The sequence below is a fragment of the Manduca sexta genome, chromosome 24 (genome assembly GCF_014839805.1).
Source record: "Manduca sexta isolate Smith_Timp_Sample1 chromosome 24, JHU_Msex_v1.0, whole genome shotgun sequence".
NCBI lineage: Eukaryota > Metazoa > Arthropoda > Insecta > Lepidoptera > Sphingidae > Manduca > Manduca sexta.
The window spans coordinates 6,653,432-6,675,189 of NC_051138.1; the positions used below are offsets into that span (position 1 = coordinate 6,653,432).

At 33.5% G+C, this 21,758-nt stretch overlaps 1 protein-coding gene across 1 annotated transcript; it reads right to left on the reverse strand.

Annotated features, from left to right (window-relative positions):
- Positions 1 to 5,772: 5,772 nt before the first annotated feature.
- On the reverse strand, positions 5,773 to 19,970 carry LOC115449346 (aminoacylase-1). Its single transcript, XM_030177126.2, has 10 exons — positions 19,747 to 19,970; positions 18,305 to 18,452; positions 11,871 to 12,043; positions 11,379 to 11,547; positions 10,458 to 10,604; positions 10,194 to 10,270; positions 9,561 to 9,677; positions 9,184 to 9,279; positions 8,800 to 8,933; positions 5,773 to 6,788 (listed from the first exon to the last, which is right to left on the reverse strand). Exons 2-10 carry the CDS (start codon positions 18,441 to 18,443, stop codon positions 6,530 to 6,532), a joined length of 1,311 nt encoding a protein of 436 aa, XP_030032986.1. The 5' UTR covers positions 18,444 to 18,452; positions 19,747 to 19,970; the 3' UTR covers positions 5,773 to 6,529.
- Positions 19,971 to 21,758: the final 1,788 nt, after the last annotated feature.

The window sequence follows — 21,758 nt, forward strand, 5'->3', positions numbered from 1 at the left end:
TAGATTAGTTTTCCATGAACTACAAAAATACTTCTTGATCCATAAATCCTTGGTGATTAGTCGAAGCATGTTGTTCCACAGCGGTGCGCGGCGGACGGCGGCCGATAATCCCGGCTAATAAAACTACCCCACCGCACTCGGGCACGAGCTTGAACGCGCACTCTCCAAATAAGCTGTTTTTCTTCATTGACAATGTTATGTTGAATGCGTAATCAGATTTTTTGTTTTATCATACTTGGGTATAAAAAAATAGTGACGTGCGTACTGCGTAGTTAATAATGCAACAATTGTATAACTTATTTGGATACAAAATAATACTGTTTTTGGCAAATTAGGTAATTTTAGTTAGTTATTTCTCACAGTGCTCTCCGCATAAATTCCGTTCTCGAATCTATACTGAGATACAATACCCCGTTAATTTGGGACTTGATCTATTTATCTACCAAATTTCATACAAATAGTCAGACGAATCGTTAATAGGTTAATAGATCTACTTTTAAAAAATATGTAAGTATCTTCAAAAACATTCACATTAACATTTTAAGTATCCAATTTTACATTTTCAGATATCTTTAATAAACACTGATAGGATCCCCCTTCGTCACTCCATGATTATAATCCATCCATTACGATCAATAAATCTAACATTTAAAAATTCACAAAAAAATACATTAAGCTAATAGGTTTAGAACACCTGAGATAGACAAAGTTTTATTATTATTAAAAATCAAAATCTCTCACTCAAACCAGTTATGTACTTAAAAACCAAACTTTCCCACACGATTGTTTTCAAAAGATTTAAAATAAATTTTAAATAAGCACTACATAATAAAAAGAAACATTTTAACCCGTCGCTGGTATCCTGAATGTGATGTGGTATTTAAAAAAAATATGGTCACTGCGCCTACAAACAGATATAAAGGGGTGACACGCTGCAGTGTTAAATTGAAAAGCACTTGAAAAATTTAAAATTAAACAATGCACGCGTGGCCGTTCCCTTAATAACGTGATTCTGTACGTAAACAATATGCTGTGAAAATTAATTTTATAAGAACACGATACTATATGAATAGTATTCCGATAGAATTATATTTTTTATTAAGTACTATCCTATGCTTGGGGCTCCTTCCGTATAAAAAAGTTTTTTGTGTTAAAGTTTCGCTTTATATTTTTCCGGGATATAATGAAAGCCTATATTTAAAAATAAACCTCCAGCAATTCATCGTGTAAATTGCATACAATTCCATGCAGTAGTATTTGCGTAATGCGTGTACAAACATACAGACAGACAAAAATTCTAAACACTGTTGTTCTGGCTTCTGTTGCTCTGATGAAGACCTCATATAAGTTTTTGTTTAATATTTATTAGGTAGAAACATCGGCCTGATACAATTATATAATAATATGTAACAATAGCGTTGACTGTTAATATATTTTTCATTAAGTATAGCGCAAACTGTAATAGTAACTAGTGACAACAAATCATAGGCGTAGCCAAGGAGGGGGATAAGCATAGGAGTTCAAAACTTGCCATAAAATAAAGTTTGTTCAACTATCACTTGGTTTTAGTTTTTAAGACTAACAACCTTCAAATTTGATGTACAATAAAGAGTTTAAATAAATAAATCGGTTACTTTTTTCAACTGAATATGAATGTCAGTCAGTGCATATTTTTATTGTTTTTATGTTTATATCTTGCCAAGAGATGTTATAAATATTAATACAAGCCTTCAACATGCCTCACATGGTATTGATTGATTTATATCGTCTATACTAGAGTAGTTTCATGCCTCACGACAATCGTACCCGATGCTAACGTTTCCGTTGACCCCAACATATATTACAAAATGATGGTCTGACCTGCAAACTCGCCCATGGCTGAGAAGTGTAACTACCACTGAAAGCATGAAATATTCCCATTTTCTGTAGTAGGTGACTATTAATATGTATTAGAATATGTGCCGATTCAGTTCATTAGAGACAGGTATATCTCAGCGATTCCGTGAGCCATTATCTTACAACGCAGTGCTGGATGTGCTGTCACCGTTCAAACGACAACTCATTCAATATCACCACACTTCACCCTTCACTAGATATCATTAAGGGAATACCGGGTTGAAGAGTTACGAAACTTGTTTATGGATAAGTTAGTTTATTGTAATTTTATTTTTCAAAATTGTGCGCTATATTTTTATTTCCTATACATTAACTAAATGCCAAACCTAAAAAAATTTACAATCCTGTATCTTTTATATAGCGACGGCGTACGTTAAAGCGTACTTAAAAAAATGAATTGTATTGATATTTGTGATACTGTATAATGCATGAAAGAAACAAAAAGCAATTAAGTACCGGCTATTGTATGAGATGTAATAAAACATGCCTAAATTTCCTTTATAATGTAACTCTAATTATTACCTATACATATTTTAACTTGATTTCAGATATTATGGTTATTTATTGATACTTCCATACAATTGCGACTTTAATACAATCCATGGTAGAAACAAAAAATGTTACAAATTACCTACCACAAACACATACCTGCACCTTCTCTAATGCGAGACACAGACCGAAAACTAATCTATTTTAATTAAACTCGCGTGGCTGAAATATTTTTTCTTACTTAAGTGCAGACCGCAAACTATCTTAATTAGGCTATGCACTATGTGTATTTTCTCCGCTAACTCGCCTTAGTTCTACGTCTACAACCTGAATAAATGCCATATCCACGTACACCCAGCATTTTTGGTTGTATGTAGTGCTTTTAGGTGTGCGACGATACGCACCTGTAAACGCTCGCGCGGCGCGGAGGCACGAGGCTGGTGACAAATGAGCATCAAAAGTAAAAATCGCGCCGCTCTTGCTGCTTTGGCTGAATTAATTCGTCTCACGGTCCTTTAGCGTCACTGTACTAGCGATATAATAAACGTATAGAGCAGACACGTATAATATTCGGGATTTAAAACAAAGATCTACCATTTTTTTGTTATAAAGAGAAAGTGGTTATTTCTACACTCGTATTTTAGGTATTGCGCGTATTGGTATAAAGTTTAGTTTCATATTTTGACGATTTTTTTCTTTTTATAAAGCAGTCATTTGTATCTGATAAGTAAATTATGAATAATAAAAAATTATCACCTATATTTTAAGATTAATTTATTTTATTTAGCACAGGTCTTTTATTTTTTATTTAAATACCTCTGGCGTGTGTAATATTTTGTTTTGATAAATTTTATTGCTGCACTTGATAGTAGATTATATTTTATACTAAATTTAAACGATTCATGAAAGACAAAAATGTCAAATTAGTCCATTGAAATGTTACATTTTTTAGGCCTTACATTGCGTTTTTTAGAGGACGCAATTTTATTTTTTTGAAGTGTAGAGGGGGTCAGTGTAAAGCTAAAACCAAGTTTGTGGGGTCGCCACCCTTGTCCTACGGCCGCCATCTTGAAAATAGGGGTTGAAGTGGTTTTTACGATATATCTCTTAAACTATTTATCTGACAAAAAAAAAATTATAAACATTTTTTGTTGCAAACTAAATTCTCTACAACTTTGGTCCAGTAACTTTTTGTCGTAGAACTATAAATAATAAAGTTATAAGCGACAATGTTAAGAAATTCAATGTTAAGCAATGTCCTTTGCAACGTCATCAGAACGTGTGTTTATAAGGTTCATAATACTTTTTTTGTACTCTCATTACGTACAACACAAACCTGCGGTTGTCGCCTTGTACGCGAATTACTTGGATCCTGAATCGCTTTGGTACAGATGAAGCAATTGTTCACAAAATCAAAGTCTGGCTCTGGAGCTTCTGAAACTGACGATAAACTATTGGAGCTGCTGCAGCGACGACGAACAACATTATCGGTAAAACAAATTTTTACGAACTGTTTCGGAAGTTACGGTACATATTACGTGTTATTGTTATTACGTGGATAATCGAACCGATAATGTTGTTCGTCGTCGCAGCAGCAGCTCCAGTAGTTTATCGTCAGTTTCAGAAGCTCCAGAGCCAGACTTTGATTTTGTGAAAAATTGCTTCATCTGTGCCAAAGCGATTCAGGATCCAAGTAATTCGCGTACAAGCCGACAACCGCGCGTTTGTGTTGTACGTAATGAGAGAAAAAAAAAAGTATTATGAACCTTATAAACACACGTTCTGATGACGTTGCAATGGATATTGCTTAACATTTAATTTCTTAACATTTTCGCTTATAATTTTTTTATTTATAGTTTTACGACAAAAAGTTACTGGACCAAAGTTGTAGAGAATTTAATTTGCAACAAAAATGTTTATAATTTTTTGTCAGATAAATAGTTTAAGAGATACATCGTAAAAACCATTTCAACCCCTATTTTCAAGATGGCGGCCGTGGGACAAGGGTGGCGAACCCACAAACTTGGTTTTAGCTTTACACTGACCCCCCCTACACTTCAAAAAAAAATAAAATTGCGTCCTCTAAAAAACGCAACCTCAAATGTAACTTTTCAATGGACTAAATATATTACTACTACTACTACCTACACATTTTGCATGATTGTTTTATGTGCATTTATGCATAGGATAAAAAAGGCTAAAATACAATGATGGTTACATTCAGTGTTTTATTCAGATGTTATCGTCACAAGCCTTGTCTAGTCATTACAGTGGCGGCAGAAGCGAAGCAGGCACTTAGTTGGTCGCCCGAGGCGCTCTGATTTATGTGTCGGCTACATCCAGTTGTGACAATTTATTTCAATTAACGCTCGACTACGCCTCTAGCGCTCTTCTCTACGATACAATGTTTTTACACATAGCTACCTACAATTATATCAAAATTTATTAAAGAGCGTATAATAGTCTTGTATAACGTTAATAAAATTGGCAATGTTTATAAATGACGTGTCCTTTGTGAGTAGATTGCGAAAAACAAACATCGACTTAATTAATGCGACCCCAAAAGAAACGTGGACGTTAGAAAAACAAAAGATTTTTATACTTGGCAATGGTGCGCTAAACGGTTTGCTCAGTGAATCCCAATCATTGGAGAGAATTCATTTGGTCGTTAAAAGCGTGACAACTCTAAAATCCGTGTTGAACTCGAGAACGGTACACAAACAGAGTGGAGGCTCGCGAAAAAGTCCTTTTAAAAATGTTGCGGCACGTACGGTGGGAAGGCACCCATTACTGTGAAGTGGCGATTGTTGGTTTTAAGATTTAGCTGTGAACGGCGAACGCAATATAAACTTCGCATGAGGGTATGCGGGAAACAGTTCAGACACGAAATTAACTCACATTTATGGTTGTTTTGTGAAATATAGAAGAAATTTAATTAATCTTGCTTCGTAACTACACGTTACCTTTATAATATGTTACAATGAGTTCTTAAATTATTTTATATACAGTGGATCAGATATACGCTTAGTCATATTTTTTGTACAGACTTCAATTGACTGTTTTTGTCGTCACGACATCAATTCGAGAATAGAACCCTGAAAAATATTATGCAAATCGTACTAGAAAATGCGAAAGTTTCATTATATATGAATTTTATTGTATTCTGTGTAATTATTTCTTTATTGATTTAAATTCTTTATTGTGCATCAATTTGAATAGGAAAGTAAATATACACTAGAAATGAGAAACAAAGAGGAAGTACAAATGACGTTCTTATGGAAAATAGAATATAACTGCGATTTCTTCCAGTCAACCTATGGATGAGTTATGATAACTAGGAACAAAATGAGTGGACGATCATTTTCGAGTAATAAAAGGCATTGGAAATTCGATGTAAAGTATTAACATATGTAATATAACACATATAGCATAAAATAACAATAATATATAACATTAGAGAATAACTGCACAATATAACACATAAACTAAACAATTAAAAAGTCGTGAATAAAATTAAGTTTGGTAACAATTATTTTATTTTAATAATATTCCATTCTCAATGTAAAAATTGCATTACTAATTATTAATGATTAATAATACAATGGCATTAATCGTTACAATATTAAGGTTCTGACAAGTTTCAAGTAAAATTTATTTGAGTTATAGTATTAAACAGCTAATGTAGTACATAGATGGTACTCATTTAATTCCCATTTATTTTAGAGCACAGAGAACAGTCTGACTGATGACCATTTATTTATGTTTATGAATCATTTATTCACAAGTTTTGAAAAAGGCACAATATTACAGCTCATTTGACAGTGTATTTAAGCCATTTCACAATTGTTTTTGTACTTTTACTTCGTTGTAAATTTCAACAATATAAGTGGCTGTGAATATGGGAAATGTTAAATTCAATGGTTAATCAAGGCTTAGTTTATGATTTATAGGATTAACAGTTGATTTAAAAAAAAAATATCTCTGCCGCTGTACTCGAATCCATGTGAAATGGAACTAATCAGAAAAATCATTTTGACATATGGTTGATTTATTTTGATTGGTTTATTTATATCATTCATGAACAATTTGAAATTAGCGACTGGGATTTTTTATTGATATTTACTATCATCAAAATAATACGTTTTTAATCGGCTGTGTAAATCAGATAACTGCTTAGGTTGTCAGCAACATCGGCTGCAGGAATCGACGCAAGGCTCTCAATGATGCTCTGGTAGATAGGGATGCCTTTCAAAAATACTTCTATATCTAATCTTTCGTTGACAGAGTGCAGTAAAAAGGGAGTGTTAGGCATAGGAGAGAACCCAAAAGCAGGATACCCAGCTCGGCGAACGTGACGTGCGTCTGTTGAACCCGGCGGCACCATTGGCATGATCGGCAAATTTCTGAAAAAAAAATTCTTAAATTGAACTTAAATTTTTTGTTAAATTAAGGGCTTCGTATTTAATTATCGACTAGAAATAAATTAACTAATATCATACGCAGGATTAATAATCTATAATGTGAACGTTGTCTCATATTAATTTATACAATATTTGAATATACTTAATTCCAGCCCTATATTATATTATTTTGCTATCCACTGTTGGGAACTGGCCTAATCTACTACTGAGGAGTTTAGGCCTTACCTCACTTCGCTGGCCTAGTGAAGGTTGGTAAACTTCATATACTAAACAGTTTCATGTCAATTTTATTTGATACTTATCACATTAAATAGCTAATATATCATTTATTTCTTTGTTTGTAGAAACAGACACAAACCTCGTAAGCGTAAAAATACCCTATGACCGTAAAAAATCCGAGAACTAGCTAAAGGCGGGAACTCTAATAGACTAGATTTTGCGCGCGGCTTCGCCCGCGTGGAGTTTCCCGGATAAAAATCCCGCTATATAATTTCCCGGGATAGAAAGTAGCTTATAACCTTCCCAGGGTCAACTATCTCCATACGAAACTTCATAAAAATCCGTTTAGTGGATTTTGAGAAAATCGATTACATACAGACAGACAGAAAAGGGGACTTCGTTTTATAATATGTATAGGTTACAAAGAAGACAACCTTTATCTACATTAAGGTGGTAGCTCAAGGTCCATTTTCATACATTTTGTTTCGGCTTTAATCTGGGTAACTAAGTACAAGTAAAGAATTTAAATTCACGTCTAGTTAGTGATTAGTTCTCGCAGTTGAAGAAAAATGTAAAAATAATTAATAATCATGGATATTTCTGCCTTTAAAATTTCGTCATATTAAATTTTAAAGGCCGAAATATCCATGATTATTAATTATTTTACGTTTTTCTTCTCAACTGCGAGAACTAATCACTAACTAGACGTGAATTTAAATTCTTTACTTGCCAATACTTGTTTAGTTACCCAGATTAAAGCCGAAACAAAATGTATGAAAATGGACCTTGAGCTACCACCTTAAATACTTAAAGCGATAAATATATTTATTTTGATAAGACTTTGATAAATATTCTAAAATGCGCATTTATTTATTATACACAGGAATATCAAAAGTTTACATATACAATTAATATTGGTTCAGTTTTCTTAGTATACTACTAAGAAAATACTTATTGTAAAAAAAAATATTCGATTTAATTATAGTTATGGGTCACTATGTTGGCCATAGTGGCTTCCACACAAAAGGTAGATATAGGCTCTCGTGGATTTTTGTTTAGAACTATTTAAGCCAACAATCATACGATACATCATCTTTGTCTCACTCCAACGGTTTAGGCAGCGTATGCCAAGATAGCAATTTTCCGACTTCTTGATATGTATATTACGACCAAATTAGACACAAACATTATTAATATGTGTTATTATGATATGTAATCAATATAACTGTAAAGTTTCATCCAAATCCATTCAGTAGTTTTTTCGTGAAAGAGGAACAAACATACATACATATGTATATACATCCATATATCCTCACAAACTTTAGCATATTTTATAATAACACTAATTTTATTATTGTTTATTTGGGAGCATATATTTGAGTGTGACTCTTACGGCTTACCTATATTTAGTTGGCTTATAAACTTATGTGATGAGAAATAGTTAATCAAAAGTTGTGAAACAGACCTTTATTATAATCCAAATTATTTATGGTATAAAAAAAGTTTGTCTTTTATTTAAATGTTTCACATGTAGGCACAATTCTGCTCTTTTATCTAAGGGTAGGTAGATAGTTTCAACACGATCGAAATTCAGATATCTATAACTGATATAAAAACATATGAACATGTCATCTTAAATAGTCAGAGGTGTGAGGGCCAGGGCCCGGAAGCCTCGACGTCTGTCTGTTAGGACTAAGCAATAGACTAACCAAATCAAACGTAGACCTATAAATAATCAAACTCCACAGACTTACATTTATTGAGTAATACTTACATTTTAGCCGCTGCCGATGAAAAAGCTTTCCAGAAAGGATTGGAATCACTGATAACTGTTGCTGGAGACTGATGATTCTTGTTAATATAAGTCAGCGTAATGTTATCTCCCGCTTTAGCGATCCATTTATTGATCTGGCAGAAATATAAAATGTAAACATTTTTAGGATATTTACAATATAATTGTTTATTTTTTTTTGCCGTGCTGAAGTTAATTATTATAGCTTTGTTCCGTTAATAATGAACTCATTACTTAGATACTTAGCTCAGGTCAACTCACAAATCAACTTGTCAATATTGTAGAGAAGATAGCTTTTTTAATAATTATGAATGAAACCGAATATGTTTTAAAAACAAGATAGAAATATTATAATGGTCTTTATACCCGAGCTTCAAATTCTTCCTCATTAACAGAAGTACCCAAACGAATATCGAAGGTGAGGCTGACGCTGGCAGGAATTACGTTATTAGCCACACCACCCTGAAATATTTGTAATTCATCTTGATTTACAAAATAATAAAAAAAAATGCACTTTTTACCATAAAACCAGTACTTTTTGTGTTATAAAATAAGGCTAATCAGATTAAATAATGATGACGAGACAGTGACGAAGAAGCAATACAAGACTGCATCATGAAATAACTGGTACATTTGCTCAAACAGAAATATATTTCGCCACATTGTTTGCCATTGCCGCAAACCGTCGACATTTCCCATCGGACCCTATCCACAAACGTTCTTTGAACCAAATTTTGCCTTACATTAATCCTGTTCAAGTTGACTGAAGTATACGGTCCCGCGTCGGTTATTCCCGCTTTGGTATATTTTGCATATTCTTCATCTCTGAATTTTAAAAACCGATTAATTACATTGGCGCACTGTAAAGGAGAACAACCAAATTGGATTAATTAGGTATTATGAAAACATATTTTTTTGAGCATAGCAAATTCACAAATAAAATTTGTGGCATGTTGATTGCTTCTTTTTATATATCAGCAATAGTAGTACGAGGTCGAAGTAAAAAAATCTACTCTATGCCGAAGCCGTAGCTAAGAAATCTTTCTAAAATCGTTAACGCTAACGATATGTGTGAGAATGACATATTATAGCGATACACTAGCTGTCAGTATATGTCATTCCCATCCTTAATTTGTTTTTTATTAGTTAGTATTAATGTTATTGTAGTAAAACATCTTGGCGTCGGCCGCCGGGCACCGGTCCGTAACTCAATACGTGGCTACTGCATTTATTGCTTTTTTTATTTTTTGTATCGAAGGAAGTGCTAACACTTCCGTCATTAGTTTGTCTTATCATAATGTTTTATACGGAGCTTGTGTAAGAAAAGATGAGGACATTGGCGTATGTCGATTTTAAGGAGACATTATAATACCAACCTTGCCAGTAGCTGTCGCGCTGTTCGGAGGGAAGGTAGAACCGTGAGCAGCAACGCCGTGACAAGTCACTTCAATTTCTGAATAAGTTAAACGTACATTATATTATGAACCTATGCATATACATACGTATTAATTATATCCCTACCGAAATCAGTAATAATTAAATCTACGCAAAGTATAATATCGCTTCGTTGTTTGATGCGATGTGATATTAAAAATAAACCAACAAACACTATCAAACTTTTATTAGTAAGCAATACTCACGCCACACAACTTTGTCTTGATAAAATAAGGGAATGGAAGGTATATCATACGAAGTTCCTTCGTCAAGTTCAACTCCAACATTTAACTTCGCAAACTCCTCAGATTGGAGGAATGGAATCATACCCTTCTCAGCGCCCAATTCTTCATCTGTGGAAAAGAAATAAAAATACCATTAATTATAATTTTATTATTAAAATAATGTGTACATACAATATAATGTATAATTTCAGCATTCTTAGCGCAGTCATTCGACGATATATATGGTATTGTTTAAATCAACCCAGTTTCCAACTACGAGTACTACTAGCTGTTAAGAGTTATTCAGTGATCCTAATATAAATGATATTTGTACTTATGTATGTTCTGATAGAAAAATAAAATGTGACGTATACAGGGATGCTATCGTATAGGGAAGCAAGGCTCTCGCGTTGATAAAGAGGAGAATCTACATAATGTTGATAAAAGATTTTTTGCCACTAAGTGCAGTGAGCTCACTTTGCTGTGTACATATAAAAGAGTAATATTATCTGCTGCGTAAAACAAAGAGTCTTATCTCGATGCCTCTATACATTATTTTATGATTAGGATTAGGTAACTCTGTAATTTTAATAAATAACTAAAAATGAATATATATTGTAACGCCTCTTTCAGGGGTCAACATTGGTGTTCAACCCCCACATTTCACCAATTATATGAAGCTTCATGTAACATGTGGAAAGCATATGAACATTTATGGGGCACAATTTTTGACTTTGGACTGATACTCAGCAGAAAAATACAATACACCTTTGTCCGACTTGGGAATAGAATTCAACTATCACACCAAGGTGGTGTGGTAGTCGTATTGCGTACAAATCAATATTGCGCCGCCTATGTCATAGGCATAAGCAGAAATACATTAATATATTTTTTCCTACTCACCTGGCATCAAGGTCATGTACACGTCTCTTAGTAACGTAACTCCGTTTGCTTTTAGGCGACGTAATGCTTCGTAGTACTGAATTGATACTGATTTCATGTCCTGAGTTCCACGTCCGTACATAACTCCGTTCTCTATGTGAGCAGAAAATGGTGGGAATTTCCATCCATCCTAAATTCCAAGGATTACTGTCATTAATACGTGTAAAACAGAAGTGGGTAAACGTTTTTAAAATAGGTTTTATTTATGGAATAATATTGAGTGAACATTAAATAGACTTTAAAAATATGAACTTTGAATTGTGTTCAAAATATTTTTATATCAAACTATCTTTTCACCCGCGTGAACAGTCTTTTCCGTATTAGGGATCCGTTATATATTTTCCCACTATATATGTACCCAGAGTCTCAAACTGTCTCCATAGCAATTTTCATCGAAATCCGTTCAGTAGTTTTTGAGATTTTATGGATTGTATTTATTAAAATAAACCATACTTCTTGTTTCGCGGGTACCACATCCATATGTGAGTTGAGCATGATGCTGGAAATTGAAGAGTTGCTTCCAGCCCATTTGATCACGACTATCGGGTAGCCTTGGTTCAACTCAACAACGTTAAAAGGCAAGCCTTCTGCATCTGCCAACTTCTTCCAAAACGCTACTGCTGGGGCTGTAAAATAACATCACTAATGAAGAAGATGAATGTTAGAAGTAAAAGCCGCTGTAGTTTTGCCTCACGTAATGAACCAATCGAGTTATATTGTAAGGTTATTACTGATATTATGGGACAGTACAGAAGAGGGTCGTGGGCAAATTTCTGAAATTAAGTCACATTTTGTTTAAGTTTTCTAACACGCTTTAACCCTGTATATATATACAGGGTTACAGGTTATATATGAGAATTTATGAGAAAGATATATCAGGTGCTAGATTAGTATATTTAGGACCTTTGGAAATATCACTGAGCACATACATAGATATTTGTATAAGATTTTACCATATCATAGACCTATGTGGTTATTAATTTATCCTCAATATTTTTATTGTTAAAAACGGAAATATTAAAACACTAAGAACATTTTATAAGCGTGTGTTCTTATAACTCCATTCATAGTTTAATATTATAAATGCTAAAGTAACCTTGTCTATTACGCTTTCACCGATGAACCTCTTAACCGATTTTGATAAGATTTGGTGTGGAGTTAGTTTGAGAGCCTGGCATAGGCCACTTTTAATCCCAAAAATATATATCGGGACTATTATCTAGGAAAAACTTTTTCAAGTAGTCAGAGCCGGCGAGCAAAGGCTTGGTATTTATGAATTAATAGATACTTTTAGATTACTCACATATTAGAACCAAGTCATGCACGAGATAGTGCCATGGCGGCTAATAAAAGTCAAAACTTTATTATAGGTCTACAATAAGGTCTAAAGTGTTAAAGATAACATTCCGATGATTAGTATTTCTCGATAACAATGTATAATGTAGATATAATTTGTACATACTATTTTTTTCGGGAATTGGCAGTTGGTCATATTTTATGGCAAAATTTCAGAAATAGGATCCTTAATCTTTATAGCACTCAAGCTAGGACTTTATAATAGGCAAACAAACGTACCCACCTATCATTGTACCATAGCAGACTATCTAAAATTCAAAACATTTGTCCTCCACATCATACCTTTTAACATGCAGACTAAATAAATAGTAATTTGCAACAGTCATTACACGGTAATATTATAATTTTGCTGTTCTTTTTCCTCTCCGCTGTTACGTCGCAACGGTGAATCATAGATGCTCTACTTTTCGCATGTTGCTGGAACGATTTAGCTTACTTTTCTGACCAATCGCTGTGATGGCTTTATCCCCTTCCTGGAGAATCCAATCTCGGGCAAAGCGTGTTAGAAAACTTAAACAAAATGTGACTTAATTTCAGAAATTTGCCCACGACCCTCTTCTGTACTGTCCCATAATATCAGTAATAACCTTACAATATAACTCGATTGGTTCATTACGTGAGGCAAAACTACAGCGGCTTTTACTTCTAACATTCATCTTCTTCATTAGTGATGTTATTTTACAGCCCCAGCAGTAGCGTTTTGGAAGAAGTTGGCAGATGCAGAAGGCTTGCCTTTTAACGTTGTTGAGTTGAACCAAGGCTACCCGATAGTCGTGATCAAATGGGCTGGAAGCAACTCTTCAATTTCCAGCATCATGCTCAACTCACATATGGATGTGGTACCCGCGAAACAAGAAGTATGGTTTATTTTAATAAATACAATCCATAAAATCTCAAAAACTACTGAACGGATTTCGATGAAAATTGCTATGGAGACAGTTTGAGACTCTGGGTACATATATAGTGGGAAAATATATAACGGATCCCTAATACGGAAAAGACTGTTCACGCGGGTGAAAAGATATATATATATATATATATATATATATATATATATATATATATATATATATATATATATATATATATATATATATATATATATATATATATATATATATATTTTATGAGAAAGATATATCACATACACAGATATATAACCTGTAACCCTGTATATATATACAGGGTTACAGGTTAAGTCGACCTAGATCCTTTAAGAGTAGTGTTGCCCAAATTCAGTCTTGGTCTTGCAGTCTTGGTCTTGTTCTTGCGTTTTTGCAAGACCAAGACCAAGAACAAGACCGCGTATTTTTAGCAAGACCAAGACCAAGACTGACCGTGCAAGACTTGAGCAAGAACAAGACATAGCCTGCAAGACTCTTGCGTCTTGCAGCTAGGACTTAGCGCTATTTCACTGAGTAGTTAGGTGTAACAGTTCGGTGTATAGGTAGGTACGCTTAGGAATTCTATGAGACGCAAAAATCTGTATCAAAGAATATGAAAAACTGGACCTATGCGCATTACGACTAATACCATAAACATAGCGAATAAAAAAATATCTCTTAAAATCAAACTGAGTGCATGCATAGCTATGTTTTAACCATCGGCACTTTGATAATGCGGCATCAAAGGTTTTGTACTTACTTCTCAAAGAAATTTGCCGCTTTTCGGAAGTACATGGTTATGATACACGCGCCGGCGGCTTCTTTTGAAATCTAAAACAATCGTTGCCGCCACGCCGAAATCATAACATTTGACACTATTTGATTGCCGCCATAGGGCGTAGGTATACTCATGCAAAATAATTTCGAATTTTAAGAGTACCTACAGGTGTTCCAAAGAATAAATAAGTTTCAGAGTGCTTAGAATGAAAATGAATACATTATACTGATCACGCAAGTAGTATTATGATTGGGATAAAATGGTAAGGATAGCACGACTAGAAATTTAAAAGTGCGACCAATGGGGCCCCTCTTGGGCTTCTCTCTTGGGGCCCACTTTGGGATGTCACGCAAAGCCCTCTTGGGCCCCCATTGGGAAATCCCAAATGGGCCCCCATTGGGAAATCCCAAATGGGGCCCCATTGGGAAATCCCAAATGGGGCCCAATTAGAAATCCCCATCAGATCCCAATCAAAATTTATAAAAAAAATAAAATTACAAAAAATCAAAAATAATTTTGAATTACGGACTCTGATGGTACTATAACTTTATATTTCGATTAGAAAGTGAACTATTGGTTGAATGCATCCTTGTCGTCAGTTGGGCTCGAACTCGGGTCCTCTTGATCATCAGTCGTTCACGTTACCACTGGTCCAAGCGGGAATATTACATTCGTCGCTTTATTTGATGTACATCGAATCAACTAGATGATATTACTAATATTGCGGTTAAATGTTTAATATTTGTTTCTGTTTTTTCGTTTATCTTAGTTAGATTTATTCAAGCGGAACTATTAGCAATAATTTACTATTTCAACGTTGGGATTTCCCACTTAAATCCCACTCAAGCCCCAATTAGGAAATGTTAACAATAATTTTTTCATTTTTACTTTGGGATTTTCCCACTTTGGCCCCACTCGGGTCCCAATTGGGAAATATTAATAATAATTTTTCATTTTTACTTTGAGATACAATGATAAATCGTAAAACTCTTTTATTAAATTTCTTATAAGTTGAAGGTTCAATCTCTTTCTAGACAGATAAGTATTGTTCTTTAAAATACAGTCAAGTTATTGTAATTAATTTGTTTTTTTACATGTTTTAGCAAATGTAAGCTTATAAATCATAAATGTTTATTAAGAAACAGTTACTTCCATGGAAAACGACATATAGGTCAGTTGATTTTTCGAATTTCTTATCAAATCTTCAGTTATTTATTAATCTGCTTGATCTTTACTATGGCTATGTTAATTCAAGCTCACAATGTTCCAATTCTAATACGTTTTTCTAAGATTTAAAGTAAACTTTAATAAATAGTAATAGACTAATAGGTAATTGCAAGACTTGCAAGACTCTTGCTGCAAGACCAAGACCAAGACCAAGACTGGGAGCGCAAGACCAAGACCAAGACCAAGATCAGGTGTATTGGCGCAAGACCAAGACCAAGACTGGCTAAGTCTCGTCTTGTTCTTGCATTTGGGCAACACTATTTAAGAGGTTATAGTTTCCAACATTTCTGACTACTTTCACTATGAAACACCATATCCCAAAACGAACCGTTTTCATTCCTTAGGTCTACCTGGAAGCCTTTCATCAATGTTTTTTCCAAAAGTATAGATAAAACCCAAGCTTGTTATACCTTGTTAGATAGCTACTGAAACGTAGATACTTTTAAGCACATCTGCCGAGTATCTTTCATACATGTATTTTTCAATATTTCAAATAGATAAACTGATAAGAGTAAAGTCGTTACGGAATTATTTAAATTTTTTATAATCAATCGTCTGCTACAACGCAGTCGGTTCATTAATCTAAAATTTTAGTGTTGATAATAATAAAACAACTTGTCTCCGACACAATAAGAGCAAACAGACGTAAATCAAATGATAGAAAGTAAAAAAAATATAGGTAAATAGAAAAAACGACTGGATTTTCTAAAAAAAACTGTGAATCATAATATGCGGTAGTATTCACTATCTCTCAGATATCTTAGTAATTTGTTATCGGTTTGCTGCTGTGAGAAAGTAGACGTCGCGCAGTCATTAATTAAATTTTTTATCACGCACGCGTTTCCGTTGTCAGTTGCTTGATATCAAATTAATGAAAAACCTGAACGAAGTTAAAATTATAGGTTCTATTTTATTTGGTTCATGGTGTCGAGGCCTTGTGTAATGTGTCTTGTATGTATATTAATACACTAGCTTTTGCCCGCGGCTCCGCCCGCATTATAAAGTTTTTCAGGCTTTCCGTTATAAAAGTAGTAGTTTCCCGGGAGCCTATGTTCTTCCCAGGGTCTCAAACTGTCTCCATACCAAATTTCATCTTAATACGTTGGGTAGTTTTTGAGTTTAACACGTTCAGGCAGACAGATGCAGTGGAGGACTTAGTTTTATACTATATTTTTTAGAACTTTTTAAGAGGAACAATCCCGTCATACATCATTGTTGCATAACTTTAACCGTATACGCAGCGCACGCAACGGAAGCTCTCAAAACTAATAAATTGTCCCCGTTTTTGCAACATGTTTCATTACTGCTCCGCTTCTATTGGTCATAGCGTGATGATATACAGCCTATAGCACTCCACAAATAAAGGGCTATCCAACACAAAACGATTTTTTCAGTTCAAACTGGTAGTTCCTGAGTTTAGCCATTACTGCTCCGCTCCTATTGGTCATAGCGTGATGAATGATGATATATAACTTAGAGCACTCTACAAACAAAGGGCTATTTAACACAAAAATATTTTTTCAGTTTGAACTGGTAGTTCCTGAGATTAGCGCGTTCAAACAAACAAACAAACAAACTCTTCAGCTTTATATAATAGTATAGATTATTTTTCTACCGCCTCGTATTTGTTCTCTATTTTGGATTTACACAATAGATTTCGTTCATGCATAATATCTAAATTTGCATCTCCTTCTTTTTCTTTGCTTCATCCTACTTTATATGGAGTCGACTCTCCTAATAAATCTTCGTCAAGCTATTCTGTCTTTGGTTGTCGGTTCAGATATTTTATTTCAATTTAATGTTTCGGTTATAATGTTCCAACAGGTTAAGGGAAGTCGTCCTCGTCTTAATTTGTGTTCTGGAAGGCTTGACGCTTTTTTGACGATGTGATTTTCGTCGCTGCACATAATGTGACCTTACCACCTCAGGCATCTCTCTATAAGTCTCTCGAGCAATTTGCATGTTTGCTGTTTGCAAGCACTTTGTTAATAAAGGCAGGTAACATTATTCAGACATCCTTTTTCTATTTCCTTCATTCATAGAGCGAGCCTCTATTATGATGTACATGTTACACACCAAGAGTAGCACAGCTTTATTACATGATGTTGGCTTTAGTACATGATGCTAGCTTTTAATATCCGATACGACACGCGTCTGGACGATTTCGGTAACATTTTTATTCTTAACTAATCGCGCGATACATTTGTAACATTCTCAAAAAATAATTTGATTATTACTAACTGAGAAATTTAAGGAATAAAATATAATCTGCCCTGTTACCTTTTTGTAACTCTTACTTTAATGAAAATGATAATTAACCTTCCTTTGAATATTCTAGAATTAGTCATGGCGAAATTAACCTGCGTCCTCAACGATTATAATAAAGACTCTTTTAGACTTTAAAGGCTGAAGTGCAGCCAAAGAAGTAAAACAAAATGATAATTTCCTCAATATACAAAAACATTTTAGCATAATATTTCGGTGTGGTTGTTGCTACCAAGCCCGACTTTTAGGGCAGTTACTGTTACTGAGAATACGGAAACGGAACTATTATAACGGGAATAGACCACAATGCCGAAGCTCCACCATAATTTTTAGATAATTTCATCTACGAGAAGCTAATATTCAACTTATTTACTTACTGAGGTTGTTATTCGAGGTAGTGTTAATTTGAACATATTCTTGTAACAGAAGCACGGCCGGATCAGACGCCAATGCCGCTGCAGTCACTTCTTGCAGTGCCAGTATACATGTCGATACTATAATTACTGGGAACCACATCTTTATCGGCTAGAATAAAATAAATTATTATTCTTTAATTGATATCAATGTATATGGTTCGGTGTTGAGGAACAGAAAAACTTTATTTAGTTGTTTCAAAGCTTTATATTCTCCGTATCATTCAAACGTTTTGTATTAAGTACTTGTTAATAATTTGACACGCACCACCTAAATAAATGTTCAGCTATTATAAAATATAACGAGATAATAGCAATGTAGCAAATAAAGATCGTGCTGAAATAAAGACACACAATTGCGATTTCAAGGACGACGCCAGTGAAAGAGGTAAATTGATTGGTTGAGGAAAACCGAAAATATATGGATATTGAAATAAATATTTAGTAACCGTTATTAATCGATTCAAAATTTATGGAACTTGTATTTTTTTAAATCAATCACTATCATAGCAGTTAGCTGCAATATTAGTCCTTTTTGGGTAAAAAATATAGATTTATTTATATTTAATACGTGAATACAGTAAAAATAAATATTACTGAATGCATAATAACAATTATGTTCAAATGTAAACGTGTCCAAATAAAAAATGCTTATTCAAGTGTGTACCTTAAAGTAATGTAAACTAACATGTTGCGAACTGTATACTGCAAAATATTTAGTTATTAGCCTTGAATAATAATATAGATAATACTCACAACACGTGCCTTCTGGTTTATGGGCTGGGGGTAATGACCATGCCTAAAGTTGACTCTCTACTTCAGGGGCTTTTAAATTAATTTATATATCTTGTGATGTGATGGTAGAGACTTATATGAACTGCGAGAAACATTAGTTGCCAAACTCTGAGACTTAATACTTATAATTGCAGATATCTCAAATGTGCGATACAGACCCCGAAAACTCTCATTTTAATTTTGTATCTTCACCCGCCACACTATGAAGATTTTTGTATACCAATACGTAATTTTATAATTCGATTTTATTACGTAGAATTTAAAATTGAACGTATATTTTTTTAATGATACCACGGCACTCCCCTTTTCGTATGAGGAGAAGTCAACTGATTGATGTACTTAAATGATTTACACCGCACAAAAATAAAGTATCGAGAAATACAAGTAGCTTTTTTGTGCCTATTCAAGCTGCCGAGTAATATATCTACTATGTAGGTCTATTACTTCTTTTAATACAGAAGACAAACAAATGAAACTACACATTGTAAGGATTCAAGGTAATTTTTGTGTGTAGTGGACGAATCTCTATAATATTTTATTGTCCAATTTTAAACAACGCATGTTAAAAATAAGATCTTTTAAAGGGTTGTAAAAAAAGTAAGTACACTTACCAGTTTGTATTTATTTTATTGCAATATTTGACGGACGTAAATAAATGGGTATGCGTTTAAAGTCACAAATAACAATAAAACTGTCTGAAGAAATATATTTAAAAAAACAATGGACCTGCTATTTAATTTTAATAACTACAATATAAGTACATTTATAATTCGTACATTGCAAAGCCTAAATACGAAATACATCTCCACATTCTACTGAGTTTTATTATAAAATATATTTCTTTTATTACCTATTTCCTATCAAAATCTTGAAAAAGAATTACAGATCAGATAACTTATCACATAACATTTCTCGGTTTATCGCTCGTCATCTGTCGGGCCCGTTTACTATTTATTAAGATCATATAAATTTAATTTGCAACTGTGTAAAACTAATCTGCATTTGAATAAATCTTTATTAGAGCAGTAAATATTAGTATCCACTGTTAACTATTCCGCCATAAATTTGATGAGCTGCAATAGAATCCTTTGTGAATATTTTACCGATGTATAGAGGTGACAATTACCTATCGGTTATTAACCGACTTCAAAAAAGGAGGAGTTTATTAATTCGACGTGAATTTTTTTTTATTTTTTTTTGTATGTTTGTTACCTCAGAACTCGCTCATTTATGAACCGATTTGGAAAATTCTTTTTTTATTCGAAAGAATTTCTCTCCAGATTGGTCCCATAAATTTTTTTTTAAGATCTTTAGACTCCAAAATTGGTATCCAATATATACTTGTTATGTGAAATTATTTTTTGGTTTTGAGTGGTTGTTGAAGGCGGTTTAATTTTTTGTTAAAATTATTTTTATGATGTAAATAATACTTGTTATTACTTCGTGATGCAGGTCTTAAAGTCTGTTTCCCGGTATAAAAGTCCCACTGAACATTTCCTAGAATAAAGTTGACTAGATAGTACTTTCCTATATTTCATTTTATACATCGTTTTATATGTAAAAGAAATGAATATAAAAAGAAATCCATGTGTGAAATCAACACCAAAAAAGGTAGAAAAAGAAAGCAGTTATTAATATTTGAAAAATAATATTGTTCCTTTACAATAACAAAAAAATTACTAAAATCGTCACAAGAAAGCAAATTTAAGAAAATGTATTAATCTTGTTTGTATGTTTTTTTTTAACAATGTATTTGTATTTTGAAAGCAAAACTCACAATTCGTTTATCTAATTGTATTAGTTTTAAAACCAAGCCACTGAAACTTTTTTGAAGAAAATTCTATGAGACCAATTTGGAAGTATATTCTTACGAAAAAAAATATTGTATCATAAATGCTCGAGTCTGGTTAAAAAACATTTTAAAAAATACACGTTGAATTAATTACTGATTGTAATGAAAATATGCGACATAAACGGTCATATCTTCTTGTCGTATTGACTTACAAGTCTTATTTTTTTTACAACTGAAAAGACCATAGAACCTATTGATTAATATAAATTTCAACTGGATGCCTCTAAACGTTCCTAAGAAAAAAGATCTTGATGGACAGACAACTAAGTTATTGTATATTAGAGTTCCTTTTAACGTAGGTACGGAACCCTAAAAATAAGTAAGTACTTAGTCAAGTATCCGATATGTAGTGTGCCAAAATATGATAATAGCTTTAAAATCGTTCCGACCGTTATTTTTGTTATTTGCTTGACATCTGCACTAAGATAATAACTAACTACGTAAGTTCCCGTGCTTTAAGTTTGCGCTACTCAGAGTTTTCCACAGGATATATTATAATGTGTGACGCAAAACCAAGCATCTGAGACAGATCGAGACGGGAAGTATGCAGAAGTGAGAGTTGTAGACGAGGCTTACCATACTGAATAGTACCTAAGTAATCTAAGTATCAACACTATCTAACGGTGAAGGAAAACATCGTGAGGAAACCTGCACATCTGAGAAGTTCTCTATAGGAATTTCGAAGGTGTGTGAAGTCTACCATTCCGCACTAGGTCAGCGTGGTGGACTAAGACCTAATTCCTCTCAGTAGTAGAGGAGGCCCGTGCTCAG

Excerpts from the sequence above, each read along its gene's own strand:
- LOC115449346 (XM_030177126.2), bottom strand. The coding sequence starts at position 18,443 with ATGTGGTTCCCAGTAATTATAGTATCGACATGTATACTGGCACTGCAA. Across the intron at positions 11,548-11,870 it reads TGGTACCCGCGAAACAAGAA|GATGGATGGAAATTCCCACC; the intron begins GTATGGTTTATT and ends CTTGGAATTTAG. Across the intron at positions 9,678-10,193 it reads GCGCGACAGCTACTGGCAAG|TGCGCCAATGTAATTAATCG; the intron begins GTTGGTATTATA and ends TCTCCTTTACAG.